The 14,040-nt window shown below is 41.9% G+C and overlaps 1 protein-coding gene across 3 annotated transcripts in view; it reads left to right on the top strand.

Moving 5' to 3' along the window:
- The window catches only part of LOC109640594 (cytosolic carboxypeptidase 4), a 115,777-nt gene that overhangs the window by 85,296 nt on the left and 16,441 nt on the right, over window positions 1-14,040 (top strand). For all 3 annotated transcript variants that reach the window (XM_069533287.1, XM_069533286.1, XM_069533288.1), the window contains exons 23-24: window positions 9,560-9,622; window positions 9,798-9,911. In XM_069533287.1, coding sequence (XP_069389388.1) covers window positions 9,560-9,622; window positions 9,798-9,911 — 177 coding nt within the window. The remainder of the gene's footprint in view (window positions 1-9,559; window positions 9,623-9,797; window positions 9,912-14,040) is intronic.

Here is a 14,040-nt window from a genome sequence, read left to right as displayed (position 1 = left end):
CATTCCGAGGAGTGCTATAGTTCACCTGAAACAATTGACAAAGCTCTTCTGGACAAACTTGAGAGGTTTTACCAAGATTGTTGAGGGAGTTGGAGCCAGCAAAACTAGAGTTTTTTTTTACCTGGGGTTGCCTACTTGCATACATCTTGGGGTGTTAGTGAATATACTGCTGTCTGGTCTTCAAGATAAATGGATGACACAAGGCCATTTGTACAAGCTGTAAAACCAAGTGCACTGTCCACTATAGTCATTCCTCACTGATTTTGTCTGCAGGGAGGCCCAAATACGTAATTCAAGATTCAGGTTATCTTTATCATCACTGTTGCTTGCAAATGTAAATTAATTTACACAAACAAACAAAAAAATTTTAGAGTAGGTGAAAAATAACGTAGTGATCGGTAAGCATATTGCAAAGGCTCTTGGGACTGTTAAGTGAGGTGAAGTATAGCTGTTTTGGCTGCTATTTAGTTACAGTTCTGACTTCTTTAATGTGTTTTTATGTCTTTGTGTGTTAGTTAGTGTTATATTGTCATTTAAATTCAAGTGTGGTGTCTGTGATCAGGTTCAGTCACTGTTCATGAGGAGTGTTCCCCTTCAAGTTAAATAAAACATCTTGCTTACATTCATGCATTGAATGGGACACAGGTGTCAGAAGTGCCACATTGGTGTCAGAAGGGATGGATGAAAGAGAAATGAGAAGAGAATTAGAGGAAGCCATTGAGCAGAACCTTTCCTTCCTGCAAAACTTGTCTGACTCTGGCTTCTACCAGAGTCAGACATTATCCTGCTCATCCTGATGGTTCCAGTGCACCACAGCCCGACTGCCCTCTAGTGGATGGGAGGATTGTATGCCACTGATGGTAAGCCACTGCAAAGCAGCGAACTGCTCCTGCACCACTGATTACTCCAAGCCCATCACACCTTGCTGCTGCACCAGCCAAGATACTCAAGTACAGCGAGGTGAGACCACTAGGGACGTACCTCTCCCAAGTCCGATGAGCAGCATTGCACAGTGGCTGGAGGAATGAAGAGGCTGCCACACACCTGGCCCTGGTGTTGGAAGGAAAGGCATTTCAAGTGCTGCTTGATCTCACCCTGGTGCAGCAGCAGGACCTCCATGCCCTGACCAAAGCACTGCAGGCGCAATTTGTGCGGCAACCCTTCAGTGATCAGAGCAGAGTGCTGCCTGATTTGGGCATCCTGGGCTGTACCCCGGGCATTTTTTCTTCAGCCCGAATAATTTACCAGTCGCCACTTTCACTGTTACATCAACTAGATGGTCCCAGGTGTCCCAATTCTGGGTTGTCATTTTATAGACTGAGTATTGTTCCTAGATAAGAGAGCTGCTCCATCCCATGTGGGAAGAACACTGTTTCTCCTAACAAGACCAGCTTTCCTTCAAAAAGTTTGCCAATTGTCTATAAAGCCCACACTGTTTGCAGGACACCACCTCAACAGCCAGCGGTTAAATGACAATATGCAGCTAAACATGTCATCGCTGGTCATATTAGGTAGAGGTGCAGGGAAAACAACATCGTCTTTGCAAAAGCAAACACCAACTCCACATTAACTTTAGTGACTGCCAACATACGAAGCCGGAGTATTTACATGTAGCTTTAGCCAGTGGCTTCAGTTTGGACTCAATGTCGCCTGTTCTGACCCCTGGCATGCAATTGACTATGGGGGCTGGTGTCACTAACCTCACGTTTCTGAAGACCGAGTCGCCAATGACCAGAGTTTGCTTCTCAACAGGTGCGTCGTTGAGTGGAGAAAATCTGTTCCAAACATGAACTGGTGTGTCCTTAATTGTGGGCTTAGAGGTAGCACTATGCCCCCTCCAGACAGTCACCCAGCCACACTGGGCTCCCGGCTGCTTGGAACAGGTCGAGGACTGCTAGCAGGGCTAAACTAGGTGGCTTTGTGGCGGCTAGCAGGGGCTGGCAAACTATAGCTAATGAGGGTTCTAAGCTGCGGAACCGAGCTTCTAAGTCACTGATTCTCGCCTCCATCGCTGCCAATACACTACATTCATTACATTTACCACTACTATTATAGGAGGCAGAGGAGTAACTGAACATTAGATACTTGGAACAGGAGAGAGCAGTGGAGCAAGAGGGTGGGAGAGAAGCCATTGCTAATTGATTAGCCCGTTAGCCTACAAGGGTGAGCTCAAACAGAAAAGTCCAGTGGACAAAGATGGAAAAACACAGAGTCACTAAGGCACCAGAGAATAGGGAGTGATATGTGTGGATGTTTAATTGTAGTGGCAGGAAAACAGGAAATTATGCAATATGTTTAACATATCACGTCAGCACGTGTCTTCAGACCAACAACCAACCCCTCAAGCAATCAATGCACAGCAGACATTGAGCTCCAGTACCCCACTGTCCACCATCCCTGCCCTGGACAGCCACAGCCTGCCTTAGCATCAACCACAGAGCCTCCAGTCACCCCCTCAACCGAAACAACCAAGGCCATTCACAACCTATGGCAACGAAGCAGTGACAGCCTCAACCCCCAACAGCGCCACCAGCTAAAATGCCTTCTCAATGACTACATGGGCGACTTCGCTGTAAGAGATGAAGACTGCAGGTAGACTGAGTTGGTCCAGCACTGTATTGAGACGGGCTCCACCTAGTCCATCCACCTATGCCCCCATCGGCTGGCCGTTGCTAAACGACAGGCAGTGGAGGACAACATCCATGAGATGGCTGTTGCCGTGGTGATTGTGCCTTGGTCTTCTTCGGCAGTCTTGGTGAGGAAGAAGAATGGCAGTTGGCATTTCTGTGTGGATTATTGTCGATTAAATGCTGTCACAAAGAAGCAAGCTTATCCACTTCTGAGAGTAACAGTAAACCAAAACACTGAGTAACAAGATGTGATAAAACTCTTAAGAGTTAGGCGATAGTTTTACATTATCTCTGCATATCACTGTAAGCAACAAAAACAATTGTAAAATCATCGCTGTTTTCTTAACAATTAATTGTGATTAGCCAATTTTTAAAAAAGCAAGTGTATCTGTCATTTTTTGGTGTGTTAGACAGATAATAGTTACCACCTTGGCCCTAGGAGGATCCGCTCCAATTATCATGATTCCTGGGTGCTACAGATCCCTGAGCACTGGAACCCTGGGCTTTGAAAATTTGGACAAAAACTATTTAAGATATTATTAAAATGCTGACCTCTTTTCAATAGTAAGAACATTACATGGCCAGATACCCTAATATCTGTTAGCCCTCGTTTGTACTAGGGGTTAAACATGACAGTAATTGCACCATAGACCATTTTAAGATTAATATTTTTCTGTCACTTCCTTCCTGTTACTATCCCCCTTTTCAGTTCTGTTTGATTTAGAAGTTAAGTTAAAATGTTTTACTCTGTGATCCTCGGTTAGTGTGGATCATACATACATCTTACAAAAGAACTTCAACATCATTTAATACCAAAGGATAGGGAGAAATTATTGCTTGAGCACCACAAAATGAGTGTCTGACCAGACAAGCATTAGTTGATGATGTGGCAGGATCCGTGTAAGAAGTAAGTATGATTGCAAGAATCACATTTTATTTCAATAAAATTTTCAACTCACTATTAAATTAGATATTAGTTATTAATTCATTATAAGATACTGGCTGTGTTATGGCCCAATTCAGTTTATGCATTGCTACATAATCTTAACACAAAGAATTGTTAAAGCTTAGACTGTGCTTCTTATTAAAGTTTAACAATAAAATGTAGATTACTTAAATTGTGTAAAGTCCTTATTAAACGTAACAATATCAGACACTTGTGATAGTAATATCACAATCAAACTGATACCACCTGGTTTAAATAGGTCTGTTTCATAAACTATTTGTTACAAACCTGGCTCAATGCTGCAATAAAATAGGGAGTCCACACAGTGGACAAGTGAGCATTTATTTAACAAATACATCAAAACAACAAAAAGGAACATGTTATGTCTTAGGTGCCTTAAGAATGATGAACAAAAGGAGACCAGTATACTACACAGGACTGCAACAACGAATTGATTTAATCAATTATGGAAATAGTTGGCCACTAATCGATTAGTCGGGTCTCCTGAGGCCCGTAAACCAGCTAATCTTGTGTCTACTGACTATGCGGTCTCTTGTCCAGTATACACATTTGGTACAACAGAGTTTTGGAACACTTAACAGCTTTGAAGAAGGCTGTTAATTGCAAAATGTGCAAAGCTGATTTCACTGTCACAGCCGCACAACGTCCCTGTAGAATGAACAAAGTGAGAAAACATGTTGCCAGTCTTCTCTCTTTTTACTGCTTGGTCGTAAACAACTTCTAGGTTCATACCTGTGGCAATGTCCGATGCCACCGGCATCTCCTACAAACAGCCAAACGTGTTGCTTTTCATTATACTTTATTGTCCTCACACAGTGCAAACATTAACTCACAAAACCTAAACTTAAATACACAAGCACTTTCTGCTGGCGTGGCAGGTTTGCAGCTCTGGTCAGAGTCTCCCAGGGTCTCTCATGTGTGTCCCTTGCGTATCTCTCCCCCTGGCAGCTGTGCCAATCCCCTCTCCCTGGTTCACCTGGAGGTGCACACTGAGCCACCTCCACATACCCAAATCAGCAAATTCAAGCCAGGGAGGTATCCTGACCTACTCACCCCCTCCCCCCTTAGGCCAGGAAAGGAAGCCAGCCCAAACGCTGAGGCTCTCCAGGGGCCGAGCATGTGGGCGTCCCTCAGTAGGGACGCTGCGCCACATGAGTGGAAGGACCAGGAAACGAGGGGGCCTCACAGCAGACCAAAGACCAGGAACCAGGGGGACTAATGGCATCAGCCTCTCTGCCAACGAAGAACCTAGAACAGGAGAAAGCGTGGAGACAGGACCTATCTTGGAAACCAGAACAGGCGTGGCGACAGGAGAATGTGTTGAAATCCCAGCTGACTGACCCACGCCCTCCACCAGCTTCAGCACTGCACAGGGATGCAGAAACTGAGCTGCACTCACCGCCAGTTTCAGCGCTGCCTGCTTCCGGTTTGCAGCCAGGAAGTCCTCCGCCATCAGTATCAGTGCCATCTCCGTCTGCAGGTCCGCATCTCTGGCTGCGTGGAGCTCCATGTTGAGTGCCACTGTGGCAATGTGCGATGCCATCGGGGTCTCCCACAAGCTCAGAGTCTCCCAGGGTCTCTCATGAAGTCTCTCTCCACGTGTGTCTCTGTGTTCATCTCATGTGTATGTATCCCTTGCATGTCTCTCCCCCTGGTAGCTCTGCTGCTGCCTTTTTAATCCAGGGAAAGTTGATTGGCCAACTAGTCTCAGCTATGCCAATCCCTTCTCCTTGGTTCACCTGGAGGTGATCAATGAGCAACCTCCACACTACTTTGAACATGTTTTTTCTTTAAAGCTTTAAAGGGCCAGTTCACTGAAAAATTTAAATTCACTAATATCTACTCACCACTATGCCAATGGAGGGGTGGGTGAAATGTTTGAGTCTACAATAGGAGTCTCAAGGGTAAACAGTGTTGCAGCCGAATCCAATACAATTGAAGCAACTGGTGACTCCTTCTTCAGACGTTCTAAAACAACAGAAAAAGCATAACATGCCTCCACACTCATGTGGTGTGGTGTCTTCAAGCCCCGACACTCATATATGGGCACACCATCGTGTGGCTACAGCTTTGTTACTTCTAGTTTTGGACATTTAGGCTTTAAACGTGGTGTAAATGACCTCATTTTGAAGCTTGGATGACACCACACCAGCAGTATGGAGGCATGTGTCATGACCCGGCTCAGAAGCTGTGACAAAAGAGAGGGAGATGCTGAGTGAAAATCATTTATTCAAATACAATTAGCAGACAACGAACATAACAGAACCTTAGGAGATAGTGAGGTGTGTTAATAAGTCAGATCAGTTGTGAATGTGAATGAAATTATTTGCTATTCTGTGACAAAAATTTAACAATCTTTGATAAAAATAAATGACACCAATATCATGTTTGTGTAGTTGCAGAAACAAATTCTTAGCTGTTACTCACTCTGGCATTGTTATTTGTACATAGACTTCTCCTATATTACATGGATAAACTACAGGTGGTTTCGTCATTTTCTTATGTCTAAAAAGTCTGTCTTAATATGTTCTATGTTTATTGCCTCAAATTTCAAATGTGCGTGAACCATGGATGCAGAAAGCTGCATCCCCCTCATTGACTCCAAAACCCATTCTTCAGTGGATAACAGGGAAAGGCCATTTTCCTTTTCTTCAGGAAGTGAAGAGCAGATTAAATGCAAATGCAAAGTTTATTTATGAATGCAAGCCCCAGTGTGGGGAACATAGGGATAGGCTGTCCATCTGTTTTGGCTTGCATATCACCATGTTAAACACAAAGATTGTTAATCGTTGTCCTGGTGGAGGCAGTCTACCTGGGTCAGGGGATTTAAATAATAGTTTAAATTAGTTTAAATTAAGCCCCCGTCGGTTCTCCACTGCATGAACTCCTTCGCCTTTCGAATCAGCACTGTCTCTGGCACCGCAGCAGCGGTGTAAACAACATTGTGCAAACAAATCTGTGGTATCAAAACATATATATATATACATATATCTTTGTGTGTTGATATATATGTATATATATGTATTCTAAAGAAACAAAAAAATACAAACATATATGCGCAGCTGTGCCTAAGCAGTAGAGCAACTGTCCTCCAACTACAAGGTCAGTAGTTGAATCCCAGTCTTCCCATCTGCATGCCGAAGTGTCCTTGGGCAAGATGCTGAACCCTGAATGGCCCCTCATAGAAAAAAGTGCTGCTAAGAGATGCGCTGTATGAATGTGTGTGTGAATGGATGAATTGCAAACTGTACTGTAAAGTGCTTTAAGCGGTCATCAAGACTAGAAAAGAGATATATAAATCAAAACATTTATATGACTACACAAATATAGTATTTTTTTTTTTTTTACAAATTATGAAAAACATAACCAAGAAAAAAGACAAAATTAATTATTAGGTATTAATGTGTCTGTGTGTGTGTTATAAGGAGGGTTATAGCAGAAGCAGCTGAATTGTTCAATGATGGTTTAGATGTTTGTCTTACAGATCATTGAAAAATACAATGTGAACATGTTGTGGTGTTCAACATGAATTGTTTAGAGCATTTTAATTCACCAGCACGAAATTACTTTCAGATTAAAATACAGTCACAGTGACCTTTGACCACCAAATTCTAATCAGGTCATCCATGAGGAAGTTAATTTTGCAAGATATAATTAAATATAATCAAATATAATTAAAGACATTTTCTCAAGCTGATCTTAAGATATCATGTTCGAGAAAAACAACAATGTGAGGACACCATGACTTTGACCTTTGGCTACAAAAATGCAAGTTCAATTGGATGTTTGTGCCAAATGTGAAAACATTTCTTGCAGGAGTTCTGGTAATATTGCATTCACAAGGCAAAAAAATGTGCTTTGTGAGGTCACTGTGACATTGACTGTTGGTGCAGGTGTCCAAAATATTTAAACAAAGTCATAACGAACTTATAAAAAATAAGAAAAGAGCACTTGATACTCTATTCTTCTGATGAGCTGGCTGTTGATTTAGACAAACAATAAGAACTAACTAAGTGCATAAGAAAAGTAGTAATCTAAGAAAAAAGGAGGGTTCTGGAGGACAAATAATAATTATAAATTGTTTAATTAGGTAACCCCCTCCACCATGACCGAATGAACATTTATTGTATAGAAATAAAAGTAAAAGAACGATGTAAGACAGAAGGTAAATTAGACAAATTTGGGTTTTTACTATTGGGAATCATTGATGGATCAATAGACAACATTAAAAGAAAATTTCACAACAATATATTGTAACTATTTCTAACATTAATAAAACGTGTGCAGCCATATGTCAAAGGAAATAAAACATTTCTAGTTGCAGTGCATTTATATTGCAACTGTATAGTTGCATGCTTGATAAATATCTCAGCCCTAATTTTCAATTTAGCTTTCTTTAAGTCTTTAATAAGTGAAGGAATTTAAACAAATTTCCTAAAAGTTATTAGAAAACAATATTGAACAAATTGCAAAAAGTTTGAACAATATTCTCCCTTTGTGCTTTTTTTTCTTCAGAATGTTGGTTTTATTGCCTCTGTCTGATGCAAGCACCCTCTCTGAGATTGGAGAGGAGGTAAAGTAAAGAACTCTTTTGTTCTTTTTTTGGCTGTATAGTATTCTATTAAACAGCTCATTTGGCTGGAGAGGTGGTATGGTTGGACCAAGTACGGATACAGAAAACTCAAAAGAACAAATCAACCGTCTCCGTTTTAATGGAGGCCGATGTCATACACAGAAAGGCAGTCCGCAATGCAAAGGTTACAGAGAATACACAGGTAAAAATCACAAAACCCAAAAACAAGCAAAAAGTCAAAAACGAAGACAAGGCAGCAACACTAACAGGACAAAAAACAGGCAATGGTCATACACAGGAGGCTACATGAGGAATAGAATGAGAATGTGGGTCCTGAAAGTTTTGGCATCCATTGGTTGCGGGAGCTGCTCATTAATTGGTTCTTGCAGATTATCCTCGGGATCAAAGACATAGACGGATTACCGCATGGGCAAAGTGGGCGTGTGCCCAGGGCCCCAGAGCCAATAGGGGTCCTTGGCCTTCAGAGTTGTTGGTTTTTTTGGGGTAAAATTTAAAAAAAAATATTAGAATGAATGTGGTCTGAAAAATGTAGTATGATAATAAAATCATTCGAATGTTTTAGAAATTATAAGATTAATCAGTAATGTTTGATGACACAATGACGTGGGGGTTGCGTTTTTAAAATGGAGAAGCAGGCGCTCAGTGGATCAACTAAAAGAAAACAAATGAAGGAAAAGAAGCGAAAGATGCCGCTTTGGTGCAGCATATTCCATCCATTCTGACTCGATTCCAACTGACAAGTTTACAGCTCCAAAAAGTGGACATAGAGCTCATGACAGCTGTGCGCCTTATATTGCTGCGTGATTTTGCATCAGCACAGAGAGGTCTTTTCACAGACTTTGAAAATGAAGCCTTAGCTGTGCCAGGCGTGTGCCAGGCATGTGCCAGGCATGTGCCAGGTGTGTGCCAGGATGATTTGAGGATGACAGCGCAGAAAAAGATGCGGTATTTGATGGGAAAAGCAAATTACAAATAGAAACATTCAATGTGGCTATCGATAAATTGGTCAGCAGTCTCAGCCACAGAATCGATGCATACAAGCACCTGTGTGATCTGTTTGGATGACAGTAATTTTGTGTGCGCGTTGCCTAGTGTTGTTATGTGCGTAATGGGAAGAGCGCCTCTGCACGCGCACTGTTTGCGTGTGTAGGCAGGAGCCTGTGGCGAGTTTGTGTCCAGGGCCAGAGGTCATGATAATCCGTCTATGGACAAAGACCTTGGCCAGATTTTCTCTCATTAATTTGGATTTTTAACATTTCAGGTCTCTTTTTTTGTCATTCTGAAAATGAAACAACTCTCTCTCCCTCTTTCACTATCTATCTATCTATCTATCTATCTATCTATCTATCTATCTATCTATCTATTTAGACCATTCCAAAGACCCTGGATCGTATTGCACCTGCCTTTTCTTTCAACAGCTGCAACTATTTGGTAATAATAAAAAATTATAAATTTTGTTATCATCATGTCTTATCACCACCACCATTATCATCATTATAACAGTTAGTCTTATCTATTTTTCCTTATTATTTATACTATACAGGCTTTATTTATTTTCTTGTCACAAAATAAATTATGTCATATTGAAACTATGTATTTTTGTCAGGTGGAGAAGTCTCGCTCTGCCACAGCCAGGGTGGTTGTCTGGAGGGAGATGGGTGTTCTAAGAAGTTACACAATGGAGAGTACTTACAATGGATGTGACCAGGGAATATACAAGGTGTGTATGTATTTAAGATTGTGTGAAATCAGTCCAAAGAGACTTTATAAGGTGGACTGGAAGACAAAGGAAACATGTTTATGAGCTTGTTTCTGTGACGTATAATTGTGCACAAAATTTTAAAGCAGGATGCTATTTGTCAAACAAATCAAGAGGAGGGGTTATGATATCACATTTACTACAGTTAATCAGTAAACTCAGTGGGCCTAAAGCCTAAACTAGAGACCTTACATTAAAATTTTTATAATATTTGGAATTGAATTAAAACAATTTTTAACATGACAGTAACAATGCATTTTCAGGAATATAAACTCAGTTTTTAACCAATTCATTAAATATAATTAATATTTATGATGAATATTTTTAAATCAATCAAGAAAAAAGAAAGGTTAATATGCTAGAATTAAATCCCGCTTTCAGTAACTTATTATAGCACATCTCAGCCTTAATGTTTATTTCAATGTAACGTTAATCCTGACCATTCCCTGCACTAAAAACTTTATAACATTTGCAAACTTTGCGTCTTGACAACTTTTTAAACTTCATATGAGTCCCACATATGTTGTTACAGAAGTAACAAGTGTTACTAGTCATACTCATTCTGACTGTTTGAATTCTTGTTTTGACAGTGTGAATAGCGATTTTCCTGAAACGCTTGTCATAGCGATACAATTACATTTTCATTTGCTACTGGATTAAAATAAAAATAGTGAGACCAGTCCAATCTGTTGTCTAGGTGCACCATCTCAAAGTCTTTTCCTGTTTTTTTGACTAGCTGGAAGGGGGCTTTGGTAATGCAGAAGTTAACAACCATCTCCTTAGTCTTGGAGGTGTTTAGTACAGGGCAGATTTTTATGTTGCAGTCACTTAAGGCCCCGGGTCTCTGTACTCCCTCTCCTACCCATTTCTAATGCACGTCACATTAGCAGTCTCATCTGTGTTTTTCTGTACATGGCAGAGTTGTATTTAAAGTCTGCTGTATACAGTGTACACAGGAACAATGATAGAACAGTGGCCTGTGAAGCCCCTGTGCTACTTACCACCATCCCAGAAACACAATTTCCCAGCATGGTATATTATGGTTGTCTCATCAGGTAAGTACTGATCCAGGATATATAGGTGGGCTCTACTACCAACCCATCAACTGTATCTCTTAGTACACAGGGTTGGATGGTGTTAAATGCATTGAGTCCTTGAGTAGACATGGACACACACCATCCAGGCTGACTGCCTTCCCAGGACACACCCTCCTTAGCTCTGGCCTCACGTCGTCTGTTGTAAACACAGGGTTGCAACGGTGTGGGGGAGGATGAGGATGATGGGATAGTTATTGGAGAGCAAACAACTGTGGCTGCATCCACAGGGGCAGGGCAGACACCAGCTGCAGAGTCAAACCTGTTGTAGAATCAGTTGAACTCATTAGCCCTGTCCTTATCTATATCTCCTGCCGTTTCATAGTCAGTAATGGTCCTCATTCCGCTCCATATCTCTCTTGTGTTGTGATGCTGCAGTTTTCTCTCAACCTTGAATTTGTTCCTACCTTTGCCTGCTTTCCTCTTCATCTCATGTTGCACAACCTATAACTCCTCCCTGTCTTCACTCCTAAAAGCCTCTTGTGGTTGTGGAGTGTCTGGATGTTGCAGGTGATTCAATAGTTATTATAGCCTCAGTGTACCCTTCATCCATCCCCAGTCGGATGGGCTTGGCATTTCCGGTTGTTGCTTTAATGCCTGTCCCCACACATATCCAGCTTCATCAGATGCACGTTTGGCATGCTCCTTGAGTGCTGCTTGAGTTAGTGGGATCCGGTCCTATGGTCTTTGTTTTTCTGGCAAAGAGATCAAGCCTTGCCTCATTCACAGTATTGACATCGCTGGATCTGTCATACATTAGCACAACAAATCTCTCCAAAGCTTGCAGGTCGCTGTCATCCACTGCAGAGTGGCATTCACAGAGTTTTGCAAATGTGTTTGAGACCTCATCACACACGTCCGATGTTTTCCAGGCCGACTTCTTTGATTTTCCATGGAAGGCTGACACAACATCACAACCACTGAAGGCATGGAAGAAGAGGATACCATGTGTTTTCTCTGGTCCTATGGCTGAAACCACCTCATGTATTGGAATCCATCTCGTCTTCTCGTCGTTGCCGAAAGTCATCCACATTTTCTCAAGGCCAAGGTGCATCAAAGAGGGCACAACAGAAGTGGCTATGACTACAATATCTGTGTCATTGGCATCGATCATCACAGATTTGTGTCCTTCATTCACTGCATGCTGGACATGTAGGAAAATACCGATCCATCCACTATGAGGACATCTGATTCTGGCTTTTTTTCCGGCATGCCACTTTTGCTTGTAGGATATCAGACAGGTATGATTTGGTGCATGTGCGGAGTTTCCCTTGATCACTGAGAGAGGCGGGAGCTGATTGGTTCTCATGCATGAAAAACTCTTCCAAGTCACACTGCCGGTTCTGGCAAGAGATAAATAGTCTTTCTGATGGGCTGGTAGAAAGAGCACTGACCGCCAACACACTGTAGATCTGTCATGAAAGACTTAAACTGTTCCCTGCCTTGTTTGAGATGTACTTTGATCATCTCAGCTGAACTGGCATCAGCAATGTATTTCGTGTCCAACATTAGCAGATCATCTGATCCATGAAAGGATTTCCTATTTCCCGCATCACTGATGTGAGCCATTTCACTTTCTCAAAAAATGATTTTTGAGCAGCCTCGGTTTGTTCATGGTGCGATTTCCTTTCTTTACATCTTTAGCTCCTGACACTGCTTCATAGTTTGCAACTAGACGGCTCACCTCTGGACCTGCTAACATCCATCTTCTCAGTGCCGATGGGTTCTCTGTCAGCCCAACTGCTCCCCCATCACCTTTTATTACAGCATTGTTTTGTTCATGGGCCTGATCAATTGCAACTGCAGCTGATTTGTGTACTACAAAGTTCCCATTGTGAAACTCTCTTGCTACTTCTGGATGTTGCTCCTCAATGCGCATCATGTCTCGGAGGTGTACTGGAATCCATTGGGCATAGTGAACGTTGTTGTTTACAAAAAAGTATGGTACGAGTTCACGCAGGGACTCACGATACAGTCTGAAGTCAGCTTCTCGAAATGATCTGATAAGGATAAGAATAGTCAGCTCCATCCTATAAATGAGAAACCAGGACTTGAATTGTGGGCTCTTTTGCTCTGTGCACCACACTTTAAAACAGGTGTTAGTTTTGTCAGGTGTCTCTTCTCTGTAAGCATTGTATGCATCCTTCATGAGCTGGTACTGACTGCATACTGTTATCTGATGTGCTTGGCGTGTTCGAGTTACACTTGATGCTGAAAGAAATGAATCTACTGTAACAGGTGAAGCTAGCCCAGCTTCAACAAGGGCACTAGTCCATCCGCTCTCTTTGAGTAGTGTACTGATTAATTTCAATGCTGTCATTTCAATATGCAGACCTCCAAACATGATCACGAATTTGTCCTCTCCATATTGTTCTGGCCAGTGGCACTGAATCTGTTTTGCAAGAGCATAGAGTGGCTGGTCAGCAGTTATGACAGGCATCTGTCCTGGATTCAGGAATGCCACTGTATCACTAACTTTGTCCATGACATGCTTTACTGTTGCGAGAGAGTGGGCTTGGTCTCGGAGGAGGGGAAGCAGTGATGTAATGCTGACTTTAAAATCCAGAATCCTCCGTTTGGATGCATGAAGCACAAAGCTTGTGATGTCTGGGATCTTCTTGGTCTCTTGACATTATCTTGGGTATCTTGTTTGTCACCAGTAGAAGCTGCTCTCTTTTGGGCCCTATCCAACTTTGTGTCGTTGAACAAGAATTTACAGCTTTGAGGATATTTTGCCTTGTTTCTTGTCAACGTGCTTTCAATGCCATCATCCTCATCTACTTGGGCTGGATTGAGTCCAATGGGCAGAGCATTGATCTCAGCAAACAATGGAACATTTCTTGCAATGTTAACATTACCAATCTGATCAAGTTCACTGTTGAATAAAGTTTTTCCTTTGTGTACTGCTGACAATTACAACATCTGTCCCAGTTGGTTTTCTGAACTGTTATAATAACCTCTGCCATGTCTCTCCCGCGCTGGCACAACCTGTCAAT

Source organism: Paralichthys olivaceus, chromosome 10 (genome assembly GCF_024713975.1).
Source record: "Paralichthys olivaceus isolate ysfri-2021 chromosome 10, ASM2471397v2, whole genome shotgun sequence".
NCBI lineage: Eukaryota > Metazoa > Chordata > Actinopteri > Pleuronectiformes > Paralichthyidae > Paralichthys > Paralichthys olivaceus.
Note: the sequence above shows the minus strand (reverse complement) of the source record. Positions and strands in the feature narration are given on the sequence as shown.